This window comes from Lepisma saccharinum, chromosome 19, assembly GCF_977018435.1.
Source record: "Lepisma saccharinum chromosome 19, izLepSacc3.1, whole genome shotgun sequence".
Taxonomy (NCBI): domain Eukaryota; kingdom Metazoa; phylum Arthropoda; class Insecta; order Zygentoma; family Lepismatidae; genus Lepisma; species Lepisma saccharinum.
This window is the reverse complement of record NC_139247.1, coordinates 50,617,488-50,632,367: the sequence shown is the minus strand read 5'-3', so window position 1 is coordinate 50,632,367 and position 14,880 is coordinate 50,617,488. Positions and strand designations below refer to the sequence as shown.

Sequence of the window (14,880 nt, the reverse complement as noted above, 5' to 3'; positions counted from 1 at the left end):
CTGCAAGAGACGTCGCTGCATTGTTGGAGTGAGAGAAGGTGATGTCTCTCGGGTATGGAAGAAGTTCAGGGAGTCACAATCAGTTGCTGATCGACCAAGGACATGGAGGCCATGCAAAACAACACGCAGGGAAGATCGCTACATGGTGATTTCGGCACGTCATAGACCCACTGCAACTGCTACCAGTTTGTGCCAAGATCTACGGAGGGCCTCAGGAGAGAATGTTTCCAATCAGACAGTGCGGAATCGACTTCATGAGGAAGGATTGACGTCAAGAAGACTCATACCCAAGGTTCCTCTTAATCCACACCATAAGAGAGACAGTGTAAGGTAGGCAACAATGCACAGTGAATGGAGTCAGGAACAGTGGGAGCGCACGCTCTTTACAGACGAGGTCACCATCAGTTTGCGCCCGTTAAGCAAAAGCATAAGGGGTTTGGAGACGATTAGATGAGAGATTGAACGAACCCTTCATCCAGGAACGTCACCAGCAGCAGGGGTGCTCGATCATGTTTTGGGGTGGAATCATGTTTGGTCGACGTACGCCCCTAATTCCTCTCCAGTGTCACGTGACTGGTCTGATGTACAGAAACGCTATTCTCGAACCTGTGGTAGCAGGTTTCTCTACAACTGTGGGCGATGGCTTCACGCTGGTGGATGATAACGCTCGACCACATCGAACCAGAGTGGTTCAAGAGTTTCTTGATATGCATGGCTTTCGACGCATGGTGTGGCCTGCATATTCTCCAGACATGAACTGTGTGGAACATGCATGGGGACATCTGAAGCGAGCAATTGCCAGCCGCGAAAATCCTCCTGTGAACAAGGTGCAATTGCGGGAGGCTGCCATTCAATAGTGGGACAGTCTTCCTCAGGAGAAGTTGAATGCTCTTATCCTGAGCATGCCCCGTCGTGTTCAAGCAGGTCTTCAGGCTCGAAGTGGCTATACATGGTACTGAACTCCCATCTGTTGATTCCAAGCATGCCTGCGAGCCATAGGTACATGGTATTGCACTGCCTTTCTTTTGTGTTTCGCATCCCACATTTTCAATCTTGTGCTTGTGGTGTGATTCTGGTATGATTTTGTTTCTTCTGCATGGCTGCACTGTTTTCTTTCTGTCTGTATGTCTCCCCTGTACTCTTGAATATGATTCCATGTATCTAGTACAATAAAATGACCACAAACCCTGAATATGCAAAACTTTTTTTGAGCACTGTATGTCTTGATATATTTATATTCCTTTTTTTCATAGAGGTCCTGTGGACCGCACGACTGTGTTAGTGCCCAAAATGTTCACGACTGTGGTTAAGGGTTAAGTTTATTGTCAACATTTAGACTTCGCTCATCTCAGAAGTGAACTAAGTGTTGATTATTCCTCAGATGAATATATCTAGAAGGGATTACAATAACTTTGTTTTATTTTAAGAAAAGTGCTTCGTCTGTGTTTGCTTTCTTTCAAGTTACGGGTGTTAATTGTTTTCAATTCCGGTGTCTAGTGCTAGTGTCTTTTTCAGTACTTAGCCGAATAGTTACTGCAGAAATACCCAAGGGCAGCATTTGAGAAGAAGCTGAAAACTGGAATGAAAATAAAGATGAATTCTACACTCTAGTGATAGAAGAATTCATAAAGGAGAGATAATAACAATAACAATGCTTATTTTAATTTATTTGGCATGTGCTTCCCTTGCTGTAAAAATCACCGACCGTCCCAGGTTACAATATGTATTATCACCAGCTTGGTGGCTGAGCACAGGCTGTTTTTGTGAGTGTACCTTCATCAATACCATCTAATCATCACTCATCCTCATCATCCGAATTAGCCAAAAGTAGCACAAAAGCAACACTAAATAACACATTTAAAAAAATACAAATATGCATTATTTTTCATTCTTCTTTTCATTTTGGCATCTCCTGGCATTTCAGAATGGTTAGTGCACTTTAAATCTGAACTACAGTATTGGTCAAATTATTGGACTCATTGTAAAAAAAGAAGCACATTTCCTTGTTTGAAAGTGTTGTAACTAATTATATTTGATGATTGTTCTAACTTTTTATGGGACAAAACTGTCAGTTTTGATATAATCTTGTTTCCCACAATTCTTTTTGTTACTGTGTCCCAAGAAAAAATGGCAGCATGATTCTTTGCATATTCGCAAAAATGCCTGGAGGAATATGTACATTGTTTACCATGTTATTTATGCTATTTTTTGGTTATAACAAGAAAATAATATTAATTCTGGTTGTTGTAAGGTGTTCTTTATTTGTATCTTCGGAGGAACATGTACATAGTGCAGCAATTTGAAATCGAGACTGGTGCTATAAAAAATAAACAAGTGTTCACAGAAATTAACTTACCTGAGATCATTTAAAGTATGACCCTCCTGCATCCACACATTGTTGCTCTCTGCCTTCCAGTGCATGGAAGGATTTATGGAATTAGTTTTGTGTAATGCTGTTTGAAATCATTGTCATGGCCTTCTTGATTGTTGGTACATCATCAAAATAGGAACATTTCAGTGCAGCTCTCAGTTTAGGAAATAGAAAATAATCACACAGAGCCAGATCCGGTGAATTAGCTAGGTGTGACAACACATAGATTGCTTTTCGAGTTAAAAAATCCTTCACAATCAGAGCCTTGTGACTTGGAGAATTGTCATGAAGCAGACGCCAGCTGCCATCAACCCAATACTTGAACCTCAGGTGTGTTATTCTTTGTACAAACGTTTCAGTATCTGAAGATAAAATCCAGCAGTAACAGTCTGTCTGTTATTTCGATCTTCAGTAATGATTGTCGTCACTTTCTCAACAAATTGCGGTGTTCTCACTGTCCTTGCTGCACGTGGATGTTCATCGTCTTCAATTCACTTTCGCCCTCCAATGAAATGCCTGTGCCATTCGAATACATGCCTATGGGATAAACAATTGTCCCCATACACTTGGTGCAACATGTGAAATGTTTCCTTAGCAGTCTTACCCATGTGTGCACAAAGCATGATGTTTGGTTTTTGTTCCACGTTGAAATCACAATGCACTTTCACAACATGTGCCCACACTCAACAGTGCCACATGCAACAATGTCGCTCAAGATCCTCGATCTCTGCACTGATTATTCGTGAGATACCCCTCATTTGTTCGCACCACAGAACAGTTGCACAGTGGCGGAACCTACCGAGGAAAAAAAAAAGTCTCGATTTCAAATTGCCGCACTGTGTAATTTCATAAACCACGTGGTTGAAGTTTAGGAAAAAGAGTGAATGGGAATTGTACACAAACAATGATTAAAATAAGTTAAAAAAGAGCCAAAGGTGGTCATACGAAGTACTGTCAGTACTTGAAGTGTGTATAACAATGCAATATGTATCACAAAACATTAAATCTGTCAAAATTCTCTACATAAAGTGAGTTCATAATTGGGAAAAGAGAGACGCGGTAGTATATAAATATGGAGAAACTAGTACTCACTTTTATCCGCGAAGCTTTTTTTTTCTTCTTTTTCGATTAATTTCAGTGGCCACTGCCACCATCCTCGGTGGAACTTGCTGTACTGTTGCTTGGCATGCATCTTTTGTTTGTATTTCTCTGGGTGCTGCTAGGTGCGCTGTTGTTAACTGTGCATCTGGGTTTGTGTCGTCTGCTATTTCCGGGCGATAATTGTTGTAGTAGGGGAATCCAAGTGTGATGCGCTTGACCGCTATCGATGTTTAGCTCGTAGTAGGCAAGAGCATCACACTTGGATTCCCCTACTACAACAGTTATCGCCCGGAAATAGCACAAACCCAGATGCACAGTTAACAACAGCGCACCTAGCGGCAGCCAGAGAACTACAAACAAAAGATGCATGCCAAGCAACAGTACAGCAAGTTCCACCGAGGATGGTGGCAGTGGCCACTGAAATTAATCGAAAAAGAAGAAAAAACAGCTTCGCGGATAAAAGTGAACACTAGTTTCTCCGTATTTATAAAGTGAGTTAATCTGTGTTTCATTTTTTCAACTTATGAGTCCAATAATATGGCCAATACTGTAAGGTATGGGAGTAACAATCCTGATAGATATGCATGTATTTCAATTGAAAACACTGGGGGGAAAAAGTATATATACAGGTATACCTGTGTATATACAGGTAATGGACAAAATAATATGAACACCTTGGTTTGCAAAGGCCTATATACGCCGTCGTGGAAAAGGAACAACACTCAGCAGAGATTTCAACCATCTAGTGGCGATGAAAGCAAACATATCAGTCTATCAGAAGCTGGTGTGAGAGTTGCATGCGAGCAGTCAGCTATCCGTCAAATGCAGGTATGTCCGACCTTTCAGACTTCAAAAGAGGCATGATCATAGGAGCCCGCCTGGCTGGAGCATCTGTGACAAAAACAGCTACACTTGTTGGTGTAGCACGGAGCACAGTGTCAACTGTTCTGACAGCCTACAGACAACATGGAAAGACAACGTCTGCAAAGGAGAATAGTGGGCGAAAAACAAAGTTATCCAACAGGGATCGACGTGTGTTGAAGCGAATAGTGACTCGAAAGCACAAGACAACACTGTCCCAGATAACCGCAGAGATGAACAATCACCTCCAGGACACTGTATCAACGAAAACCATTCAAAGGGAGCTGCATTCTGTGAACATTCATGGCAGAGTTGCCATCCCCAAACTGTTGGTGACTCCACGTAATGCAGTGACACGAAGAAGGTGGTGCCAAGAGCAAAAGAATTGGACACAGCAGCAATGGGAACATGTGATATGGTCAGACGAATCATCTTTCACATTATTTCAGACTACAGGACATGTTTATGTGTAGAGAACTCCTGCTGAAGCATTTGATATTGACTGCTTAGTGCCTAACGTGAAACATGGTGGGGGGTCTGTGATGGTTTGGGGGGCTATGGAATGGTGTTAGCCCATTTGTCGTCCTGCGTGGGAGAATCAACGCAGAGAAGTACTGCACCATCCTGGGTGACCACCTCCATCCCATGGTTCAGACTTTGTTTCCCGATGCATGCCCCATCTTCCAAGATGATAACGCCCCTATTCACACTGCTAGGTGCGTTGATGCATGGTTTGATGAGCACAGTGATGAGGTAGAACATCTCATCTGGTGTCCACAGTCCCCCGATCTTAACATCATTGAGCCTTTGTGGGGTATTTTGGAGGCCAAAGTGTGTAATCGGTTTCCACCTCCAATGACACTTTCGGAACTTGAGACTGTTTTGTGCGAGGAGTGGCTACGTATTCCAGTTAACACTGTACAGGACCTTTATTTGTCTATCCCACGTAGGATACAAGCTGTAATTCAGGCAGGGGGGGCCCAACCCCCTACTAATACAAGTTTTCTGCAATTGCATTGGTGTTCATATTATTTTGTCCATTACCTGTATTATATTAATGTGTATTTTTATGCAGACACCCCTGCACTAGACAAAGTGTTTGAATGATTTTGTTTTCCTAACCATTTACTATTTTCATTAGGTTATATATTTGGGAGATCCTTCACTTAACTATTAGGAAGATGAATAAGCACGTTGGGAGACTAACTCGTGAGTTGAATGATGCAAGAGAGAGGCTGCGAAGAGCAGAGAGTGACAGTTCAGAATCTGATGAAGAAAGGGAAGGCGGAAATACTTCTCAGAAGTCCGAGGACCGTGAGAAACCTTCCGAGGAAATGGTGGAGAGGATGGAGGAACGGTTGGAGGCAGCTCAGGCTGATCAGAAGAACCTTTTTCTTATCATCTTTCAGGTACATGTTATGTAAGGTTTGGACTTCTCAGTAAGCCATTTCTTGAATGACATATTTTTTATTGATGCTATCTGATTTCAGACAAAGCATTCAGAGTTCCCCTTAGGAAGATTTCAGACTGAAGTGACTTAGGACACGTCACGTGTCACTTGGAAGGTAACCCTTAGTAATCAATGCAACCTTTTTAAACCAGATGAACATGAAAAGCTGCACATGTCGCTTGTTGCTCAGACTGGGCCATTTTCTGATCGACGTACATTGTGTTTCCTCAGACTGTTTGCACATGCGTGGTAAAACATTTGCTTATTCACTGAAGGGGCCCATGTTGTTTGTCATCTTCTGCTTCGGTCTGAAAGCTCCTTTATGTAAAAAGATTGTTTCTCTAGAAAGAGAGACTTTCTAGATGTTCCCAATCCTTTCCAGACAGGAGACCTGAGAAACTTTACACGACTGACGAAGGTACCTGCAGGCATTGGAAGCAAGGGGGGAGAGGGAGGATGTATCTCACCCCACTAATAATCTAGAAATGACAATCTTCACCTTTTTCCACTTGCATGTGTGCTTACCATTTGTGTGTTACCAAGTATCTTTCCCAAATAATAATGCAAAGGTAAATGCACCTATGGTTACAGGATGCAGGGGAGCTTTAGGACAGAAGTGACAAGTGGCACACATATCACTTGAAAATGAACCATCAGAAGCAGTGGCTTAGCAACATGTCGCGAGGCCCTGGGCAAGATTTGAATACGAGGCCCCATCGATTCCTTAAATTTGAAATCTCAATGTGAATCGATATAAAATCTTCAGGGATATGTCAGCAATTTATTACATTTAAATAATAATAATAAACTACTGACGAAAATGATATTTAATAACTTCCGTCACCCTAAAAACGTATTTCTCTCTTTTCCGGGAGTTGAAATATGAAGCTGTAGGACCATGGAGACTATCTCCAACCCCTCGAACTATGAAATATTAAATGGGAAGATGAAAAAACCTATGAATATAACATTTATGATTTTCAGATTATGCAAGATTTTCAATTTCATCCTTGCATGTATGAATGGCTTCTTTAGTGAGAGAGGCAGGCTCCAGAAGTCTGTAGTCTGCAATATTTTGCAATTTTAGTTTTAATACCATAGATGCAAGTCTACATTACGGATGGCCAAACGGATCCGGATTCGAAAAATCTGGATCCAAAAGTTACGGACCTGGAACCAGATCTGAAAGTTTCGGATCCTGATCCGGGAGTTTGGTATCTCAATCCCATTATAATATTACCGCACCTTAAAAGGTATTATGATCTTCGATTACAAAGGAATTTTTCATTAGTTAGTCCTTGAAGATTTTTTTTTCAAGTGTTGCTCCTAAAATACTTTGCTACGCATCGACTAACACACTCGTGCACAAAAATAACCTTACTTGTTTAACATAAAATGTCAGAGGTGATTTTGTAAATGCCATTAAAACGAATATGTATTCATTCGAATGTATTGGAAATGGAAACGCACATAAATGTGAGACATTCCATTCCAGGATGAAACCTTTAACACATTTAACAAGATAGAAATGTTATACAAAAATTATACAATTGTTCTACAGTTACAGTTTTACAAATTAAAATAAAACATTATAATATATGCAGTGTTATATAATTACAAAGTGTAAGACTAACAAGGGAGGTTATCTAAGTGTCCCCCTCCGATTTCCATGAAATTTGGCAGGTGTATAGAGGGGCACTATGCCCCCTGTTTCTTCCTATGCCATATTTACGTGGTTTCGGGGTCAGATCCCCACTTCAATATGTTATAAACATATTCTTACTTTCCAAAGAAGCGCTCATGTGGGATGGCAAAACGGATCCGGATCTGGCCATCCCTAGTCTACATGACATCCAGATTTAGTCAGGACAGTCCATTCTTTTTAATCCCTGTCCAGACTTCTTCCAAACTACAGTCATATTGCGAAAATGTTTCATTTTTTTTTTCACGGGGATGGGGTGAACTCACATTTATGTTCTTCATTTTAATAAACAATGCTGATACGTATAATTTATATAATTATCATGGCTCTTCAATGGTGCTGGTACAATATTTTTTTTAAAAATGAAAACATTGTTAATTTGTGGATATCACAGTGCTATTCGAATATTTCTGTATGCTGTGTTACAACCTTTGTCTGTAAGCGTCTGTGTTACTGATTGTTGCATCTGGGGGGGATTGGGTGGGTCAAGGCAAGCATTTAAATGCCTCACACTTGCTTTGTGGCAGTTGCAGGTGCTTTATTGTTAACTTATACAGTTATAATCGAGAATGCAAGGTCAAGAGAAATAAGAAATGACAAGACTGCTTTTTATTCAAAAAAAGAATAAATTGGTAAAAATGTCCAACAAGTTATCGTGAATTTTTGCATAAATATTTCACATGAGAAATACGACCATAATTTTTACTTTTTTCGGGGCCCCCTTAGTCTTAGAGCCCACCTGCCTGAATGTTACGTCCCTGATTTGATGTATTCATTCAAATTATAATGTTTAACTAGAATTTAGGAACTGATCAGAAGTAAATGAAACTGTTCGTACTGGATGGACACAAATGTCCATCGGACTGGGATGTTCTCTCAATAGCATGTATTGTGTTGCCTCAGTGTTTGTCTTGCATGAGCAATTACAGACTGAAAGGACTCATGTCACTTGGGTGTGAAACCCTTGTGTCATATGTTACTTGTCACTTCAGTCTGAAAGTTCCCTAAAAATGAGACGATCTCACAACTTATTGTCTAATATTGAAAAAATATTGAACTTTTGTTAAGTCAAAGTGCAGTCTTGACCCATTTACTGATATTCTAGGCCCATAAGCATGTTTGTTTTGTGTAGTTTCATAACTTCTGTGACTGATTACATGATTGTTCCAGTCAAAAAAAAAATACTTTTCTTCTTCCTGCAGAGATTTATTATGATTTTATCGGAGCATCTTGTTCGCTGTGACACAGATGGAAAGGACTTTAACACTTTCTGGTACAGGTGGACTATTGGCAGGTTGCAGCAAGTCTTTCTCGCAGTAAGTAAAGAGTATTGCACATTTATGTAGCACCAATTGAATTTCTAAGGTAGATACACATTACTTTATAGTTTTGTGACAATTATAGTGTAATGCAATAACATGTATATAAAAAAAAGAATTCTTGCTATTATTATCAATGCTTAACTGCATATCGGGCTAGGAATAAAGAATTCAATTCAGCAGTTCTCTTTTTCTCGCAGAACTTTGTCAATTAAATTTAACCTTCTATGGGCAGATTTGTATATCTCCCAGCACCACGTGGCAGCAATTAATGTGCCATTTCTTGAAAACTACACACAATATTTCCTTTCTGTCTTTTTGTTCGTTACTATACAAGGTCTGTCCCAAACGTAATGAGACTAATTCTGGGAAAATCATTTTAATACAACTATGTTGAAATACACTTAATATTCTTCAAAGCAGGACCCTTGAGTATCATATATAAATATATTAATAACATACGTTTGCGAGTATCTATGTAACTTCTGCGATGTTCCTCAGGCTGCTCACGTTTCGGTTATGTATAAATCATAACCACGTCGACCTCTCCATGGGTACAGGATATAGGATTGGTAAAAGGTGTGTGGTTAAAAAACAATAAAAATCTGTAATGGATTTTAGATTGCAGTTGCGTCCCGAAACGTCGCAGAAGTTACGTAGATACTCGCTAAACGTAAGTTATTAATATATTTATATTAAAATTGTAAGTAATTCGCACAATTTTCATCATGAACTTGAGTATCAATACAGTGGTTCCAGCATTGCTGCCACTCTTCATAGCAGCACAGGAAGTTTTGGCCAGAGATGACTTTCAGAGCAATGGTCGCGGCTGCTTGTACCCTTTCAATAGTCCCAAAACGATGTTCTTTCAGACCGAATTTGAGCCTCGGGAACAAAAAGAATTCGTTCGGGGCAGGTACTGGATGTACGGTTGGTGGGGAAGCGTTGCCATGATTTTCATAATAGTTTTTCTTGTATGTACGTATTGCTTGCATTCTAGAATTATTTCTCTTGTAGTCTACGGAACAGTGTTGTTTATTCCCCTCAACATGAATAAAACACAGTTTTTCGTTGCGACATTTTAGGAGAACAAACACTCCCTTCATCAGACATTTATTTTTAGTTTGACTAAAAGATCTTTCTCATTAAGACAGTGTTGTAAAGTTAAATTTATTCTCATTTACGAAGTTTATTGAAACTGTTATTGTATTCCACAGCATCACGAGCAAGTAGAGAAATACAGCTCTACGTTGGAAACACTGTTGTTTACTCAAGATCTGGATCCACACATTCTGGAAGTGTTCCACCAATTTGTGTCACTCAAAGCATAACAGGAGTTTGCAAGAAATTACTTCAAGGTGACAGTTTTTTTTTATTCTATAGACAAAGACTCGAAGAACCATGTATAAAATATAGTAGATACAAAGGACTGGTAATTAGGTGTTTAGTTTGCTGTTTTGGAGAAAGTGGGCTTCTGTGAATCTACAGAGTGCTATTAATTTATGTGTGCATGTAAGCCATTTTCATAGTTTTCATCTTAAGTTTTTAACATATTGGATGGTATGTTTCAGAAGTATTAGACACTCAATAAACATATAATCTGTTTTTGCATTTCTTTAATTTTCCATTGTTTTACACCTTGAGTGTTTTCACTTTTCAGGTGGTTTATTTTACCCATAGCACTAATCTTAAATCAGTATACATATGATGGATGGGGTGTATTAACTGGTAAAATTACTGAATTTTATGAATTCAATGCTCTGGATTATCATTCATCACTTTTAAAATAAAAATCTAGACCATTCCATGGTATCATTTGCTAGTCAACTACACTTGTTATTAAAGAAAATTTCTTGAGCATTCAAAATAAATGAACAAGCATTTTATATAGCATGTTTTGCATCAAGGTGTTTCAAGAAAAAATGGAAATTAGTTTCATTACCAAATCCAGCAAATACAAAACCCCTTGATTCTCTGAGAACCCCTAACGTGTACGAATAGTCTGTAATAGAGACTATTACACCCACTTTGATATTGTTTTTATGAATGTGTTACCCTGGTATTGTAAAATAAATTAATATGAATCATCGTTTCTGCAAGGCAAAATCCATCTGTTATACATCAATTCATTGCATGAGAACCAGAGGAATGTTACTCCAAAAGTGCGGTTTTCAGTTTTGTTTAAATACTCTGCTCTGAAGGGCTCTAGTTGGAGTCAGAACAACATATCCCCACTTCTAATCCTTAGCAGTAAGGTGGAGTCTTATTTATTGTTGATAATTCATGCCACCTAACAACCAGATACGTTGCTTTAGAACATATCACATTAACATGTATGGAACACAATACAGGGTTTGTCCGGAAAGTAATGGAGACTGGGTCAGGAAATAAAATTTATTGATCCAATTGGTACAACTTGTGAAAATTAAAATAGCCAAGTACTTTCCTTGGCTATCGACACACCGCTGCCAGCGCGATTTCCACGCAGCATACGCCTCCTGGAAATCAGCTTCCGACAACCCCCTCAGAACACAAGTTGTTGCTGCTTTGGCCAAAACGCAAACTTCTTTTGAGCTTGGGGAATAGAAAAAAGTCCGCTGGGCTCATGTCTGGACTGCACGTTGGCTGCGGGAATGCAGATTCTAGCCAGTAATGACGTCACAACGAAGTGTGACTCGGCACATTATCGTGATGGAGCTTCCAGCATTTGGCAATCTCCGGTCGGACCCGATTGACTCTGTCTGGCAGGCGTTTGAGGACTTCCACGTAGTAAGCGGCGTTGACAGTCTTCCCTTGAGGCAGAAATTCTTTGTGTATCACCCCTTTCTTGTCATAGAAGACAATGAGCATTGTCTTGATCCTGGACTTGGACATCCTTGCCTTTTTGGGTCTCGGGGACTCCTTGTTGTGCCACTCTGAACTTTCTTGAAATCTCCATGCCAACGGAAAACCTGGGCTCTTGCTTGGTCCTGGTAGGCCTCCTTAATCATGACGAATGTCTCTGCGGCAGTTTTTCCAAGCTTGAAACAAAATTTAATGGTGTATAGTTGCTGAAGCGAACGCTGTGTTTTGAGCTTCCAAAAAATCTCGACGTCGTTTTTAAACATGGTTCACGTGATAAGCGACCCTTACTCTACCAGAGCTCGGAAGCGACTGATCAGAGTAGCATTGGTTAGCTAAAACCCCTCCCCCCCACCACCACCAATTCCACTGTTGACGACTGGAGCGGCGTGCGATGGCCAGTCTCATTACTTTCCAGACAAACCCTGTAACGTCAAGTAACACTTGCAAACAGTATTGTTTCCAAAGATTCTGAAATCTGTTCTCTCTGCTAGCACAGCAACTTTTTAATAACTCGTTATTTAATAGTTTCATTTGAAAATTTAGTTTGGGATGGCCAGTAACAATTGATGGATTGTGCCTTATTAAAAGAAACCAATAAACATAGAAATATTGGATTGGTATTTATCTCTAATTTTTAGTTATATGGAAATCAATATATTGCACACATTAACGTTTAAAGATTTATTCACAAAACTTGGCATTGAATCCATAAACAACACAGTACATATGAAAAATATATATATATATGTATTTAAAAAATAATGTAATCTTTCCTACAGCAAAACTACATTACAAAATTTGAATGTTTTTGAAATCAACTCCGATACCTGAGGCTCAACTGAGCTACAGTTTTGTTCAGACCCTATTTGGAACCATGTGCTTTGATCATAGCCAGGACATCTTCCACATCATCTGTGGAACCTAAGAACACCGGGGACCTCTGGTGGATTTTCTCTGGCACTATGTCAAGAATTGGGATGCTTCCATTCGAGGCCAAACCACCTGCTTGAGTTATTATGTATGCCATTGGGTTGCACTCGTACAGAAGCCTCAACTGAAAAAGAAAATGGGTGCATTGCTTTCTCTTTCTTGAGCAAAGTTTACTGTAAATAAATAAGTACTGGGTAGTTGTTAATTAAGTTGCCCTACTCTGAGCCCTCTGGAGTCCATTTGAAGCATCAGATTGCTGTGAAACTTTGTATAGAGTAGGCAAAACGTGTGGCATGCACTCAAAAGCTCAGTAGTGCACGTATAACTGTAATTTGTCTGTGGTAGTGGGTCCTCAAATATGGACCATGAAGTGAAAGTGGTAGTGGGTCCTCAAATATGGACCATGAAGTGAAAGTGGTAGTGGGTCCTCAAATATGGACCGTGAAGTGAAAGTGGTAGTGGGTCCTCAAATATGGACCGTGAAGTGAAAGTGGTAGTGGGTCCTCAAATATGGACCGTGAAGTGAAAGTGGTAGTGAGTCCTCAAATGTGAACCGTGAAGTGAAAGAGACTGAAATTGAAGTAAACATAGTCATCATCTCCATGTTAACATGTAGTTTAGTCTACTTACCAATACAGTGACACATGAAAATGAAATAGATGAGTGTGGGCTGAAACTACAGAGGTGGATATTTTACATATACAGTATGTGTCTACAATTATTGCCACTTTAAAATGATATTCCATTGTATACGCTAGCGTAGCAGGCTCGAGGGTGCGGAGACTTGAACAAGTATGATGAGCAAGTGAAAGTAGCCCCGTGCAGTAGTCTAGTATAGAGACCATGGGGAAGCGAATGCTGATGAAAAAAATGAATTTTTCATCACCAGGTGGAAATGTGACACCGAAATAACAACAACCAGAAGTTGGACATGCAAAACTTTATCTTTAGTTTATGTCAGTACAAGTGTTCAAGATGCATGATGTCAAAGGCCCGCAGCACGGAGTTATTCTTGTCGCAAACCATCTCGGTGAAGGTTTAATATAAGTGTCTTATGGGCAGCCGCACACCAGACGAAACATTTGACTTGAGTCAACTTGCAATCCTGCATCGCATCATGTCAGATCCAGTGTGCGGCTGACCAAAGTGAATGACCCTTTGGAAGCATAAGACAGTGAGATCACCAGTAACACAAAGCATTCACTGTGCACCTGATTTTATTGCCATGTTTCCACCTGGTAGTGAAAATTTGAACTACTTTGTTACTCGGTGGTCTCTATAGACACTGTACAAAGTTTCACCACAATCCCATGCTTCAAACGGGCTCCAGAGAGTTCTGAGTGCGGAACTTGAATTATAACCACCTGGTACAATCATGTGCAAAGGTATTGGTGGATAAAGATTATCTTCTATAGTGGTACAGGAGAGGGTACAGTACAACATTCACATCCATCGGTTTTCTACCAATCTTGGATGGAAGAATCAAAGAGTGATGGTTGAACAAGTGGTCGATATGCTGCCTGGTTTTCCTTACAAAAACAGGCTACCTTTTATCAGTAACTCTATCCTTATCTCGATGCTGGATGAACACCTGAAATCTGTGTCTAGCCAAGGATGGACTAGCCTATGCAGAAACTCAGTTTCATAAAATATTTCATGGAATAGAAGTGGATGATCAAAATTTTTCCCAGTGCAGGAATAATGAGCTAGTTTGAGAAAACACATTCTAGCCAAACACTGCAACCTACCGATATATAAGTATATATGCAGCATAAAATACATCATGTAGGTGAAGTTCCGCATTTCCATGTTTTCTGATTAATTTTGATAGAGAAATTTGGAAAACCAATAGAAATACAGAACTTCACCTACACAATAGTTAGACCTCAGTTACTAAATTAACCATAAAAAGTAATTGACTTATGAACCTCATTGTATACTCACTTTTCCCTGAGGAGCATCTTTTGTTGCAGGATACATGAAAATCCCTCCATACTTCAACGTTCTGTGCACATCAGCTACCATGGATCCCACATATCTGGCTCCATACGGTTTCCCTACCTACAGAAAAAAAATATCAACCCTGTGTAAATATACTGTGAAATGCTGGTATTACATTTTCCCCTCACTTTTAAGTTCTTCATCCATCAGCACATGAGAACTGGTACTCGTTACAGTAACTTATCATCAGAAAGAATTACTTCAAATATATTCATCAATACCAAACTGCAATTTTCATCAAGATTGTGCAGCAAACATGTACAGAGGATACCAATTTTATGTTCCCCATTTTCCCGCATTA

At 39.7% G+C, this 14,880-nt stretch overlaps 2 protein-coding genes across 2 annotated transcripts in view; one reads left to right on the top strand and one right to left on the bottom strand.

Annotated features, from left to right (window-relative positions):
- Cbp80 (Nuclear cap-binding protein subunit 1) overlaps nt 1-10,409 on the top strand; it is a 107,434-nt gene extending 97,025 nt beyond the window's left edge. Inside the window, exons 15-17 of the mRNA XM_083140851.1 lie at nt 5,475-5,742; nt 8,688-8,801; nt 10,022-10,409. Of these exons, the coding sequence (XP_082996977.1) occupies nt 5,475-5,742; nt 8,688-8,801; nt 10,022-10,135 (496 nt within the window). The 3' untranslated portion in view covers nt 10,136-10,409. The remainder of the gene's footprint in view (nt 1-5,474; nt 5,743-8,687; nt 8,802-10,021) is intronic.
- A 1,901-nt stretch (nt 10,410-12,310) lies between these two features.
- Nucleotides 12,311-14,880, bottom strand: part of fbp (fructose-1,6-bisphosphatase) — a 29,781-nt gene continuing 27,211 nt past the window's right edge. Inside the window, exons 6-7 of the mRNA XM_083140850.1 lie at nt 14,523-14,639; nt 12,311-12,702 (exon numbers count right to left, since the gene is read on the bottom strand). Of these exons, the coding sequence (XP_082996976.1) occupies nt 12,511-12,702; nt 14,523-14,639 (309 nt within the window). The 3' untranslated portion in view covers nt 12,311-12,510. The remainder of the gene's footprint in view (nt 12,703-14,522; nt 14,640-14,880) is intronic.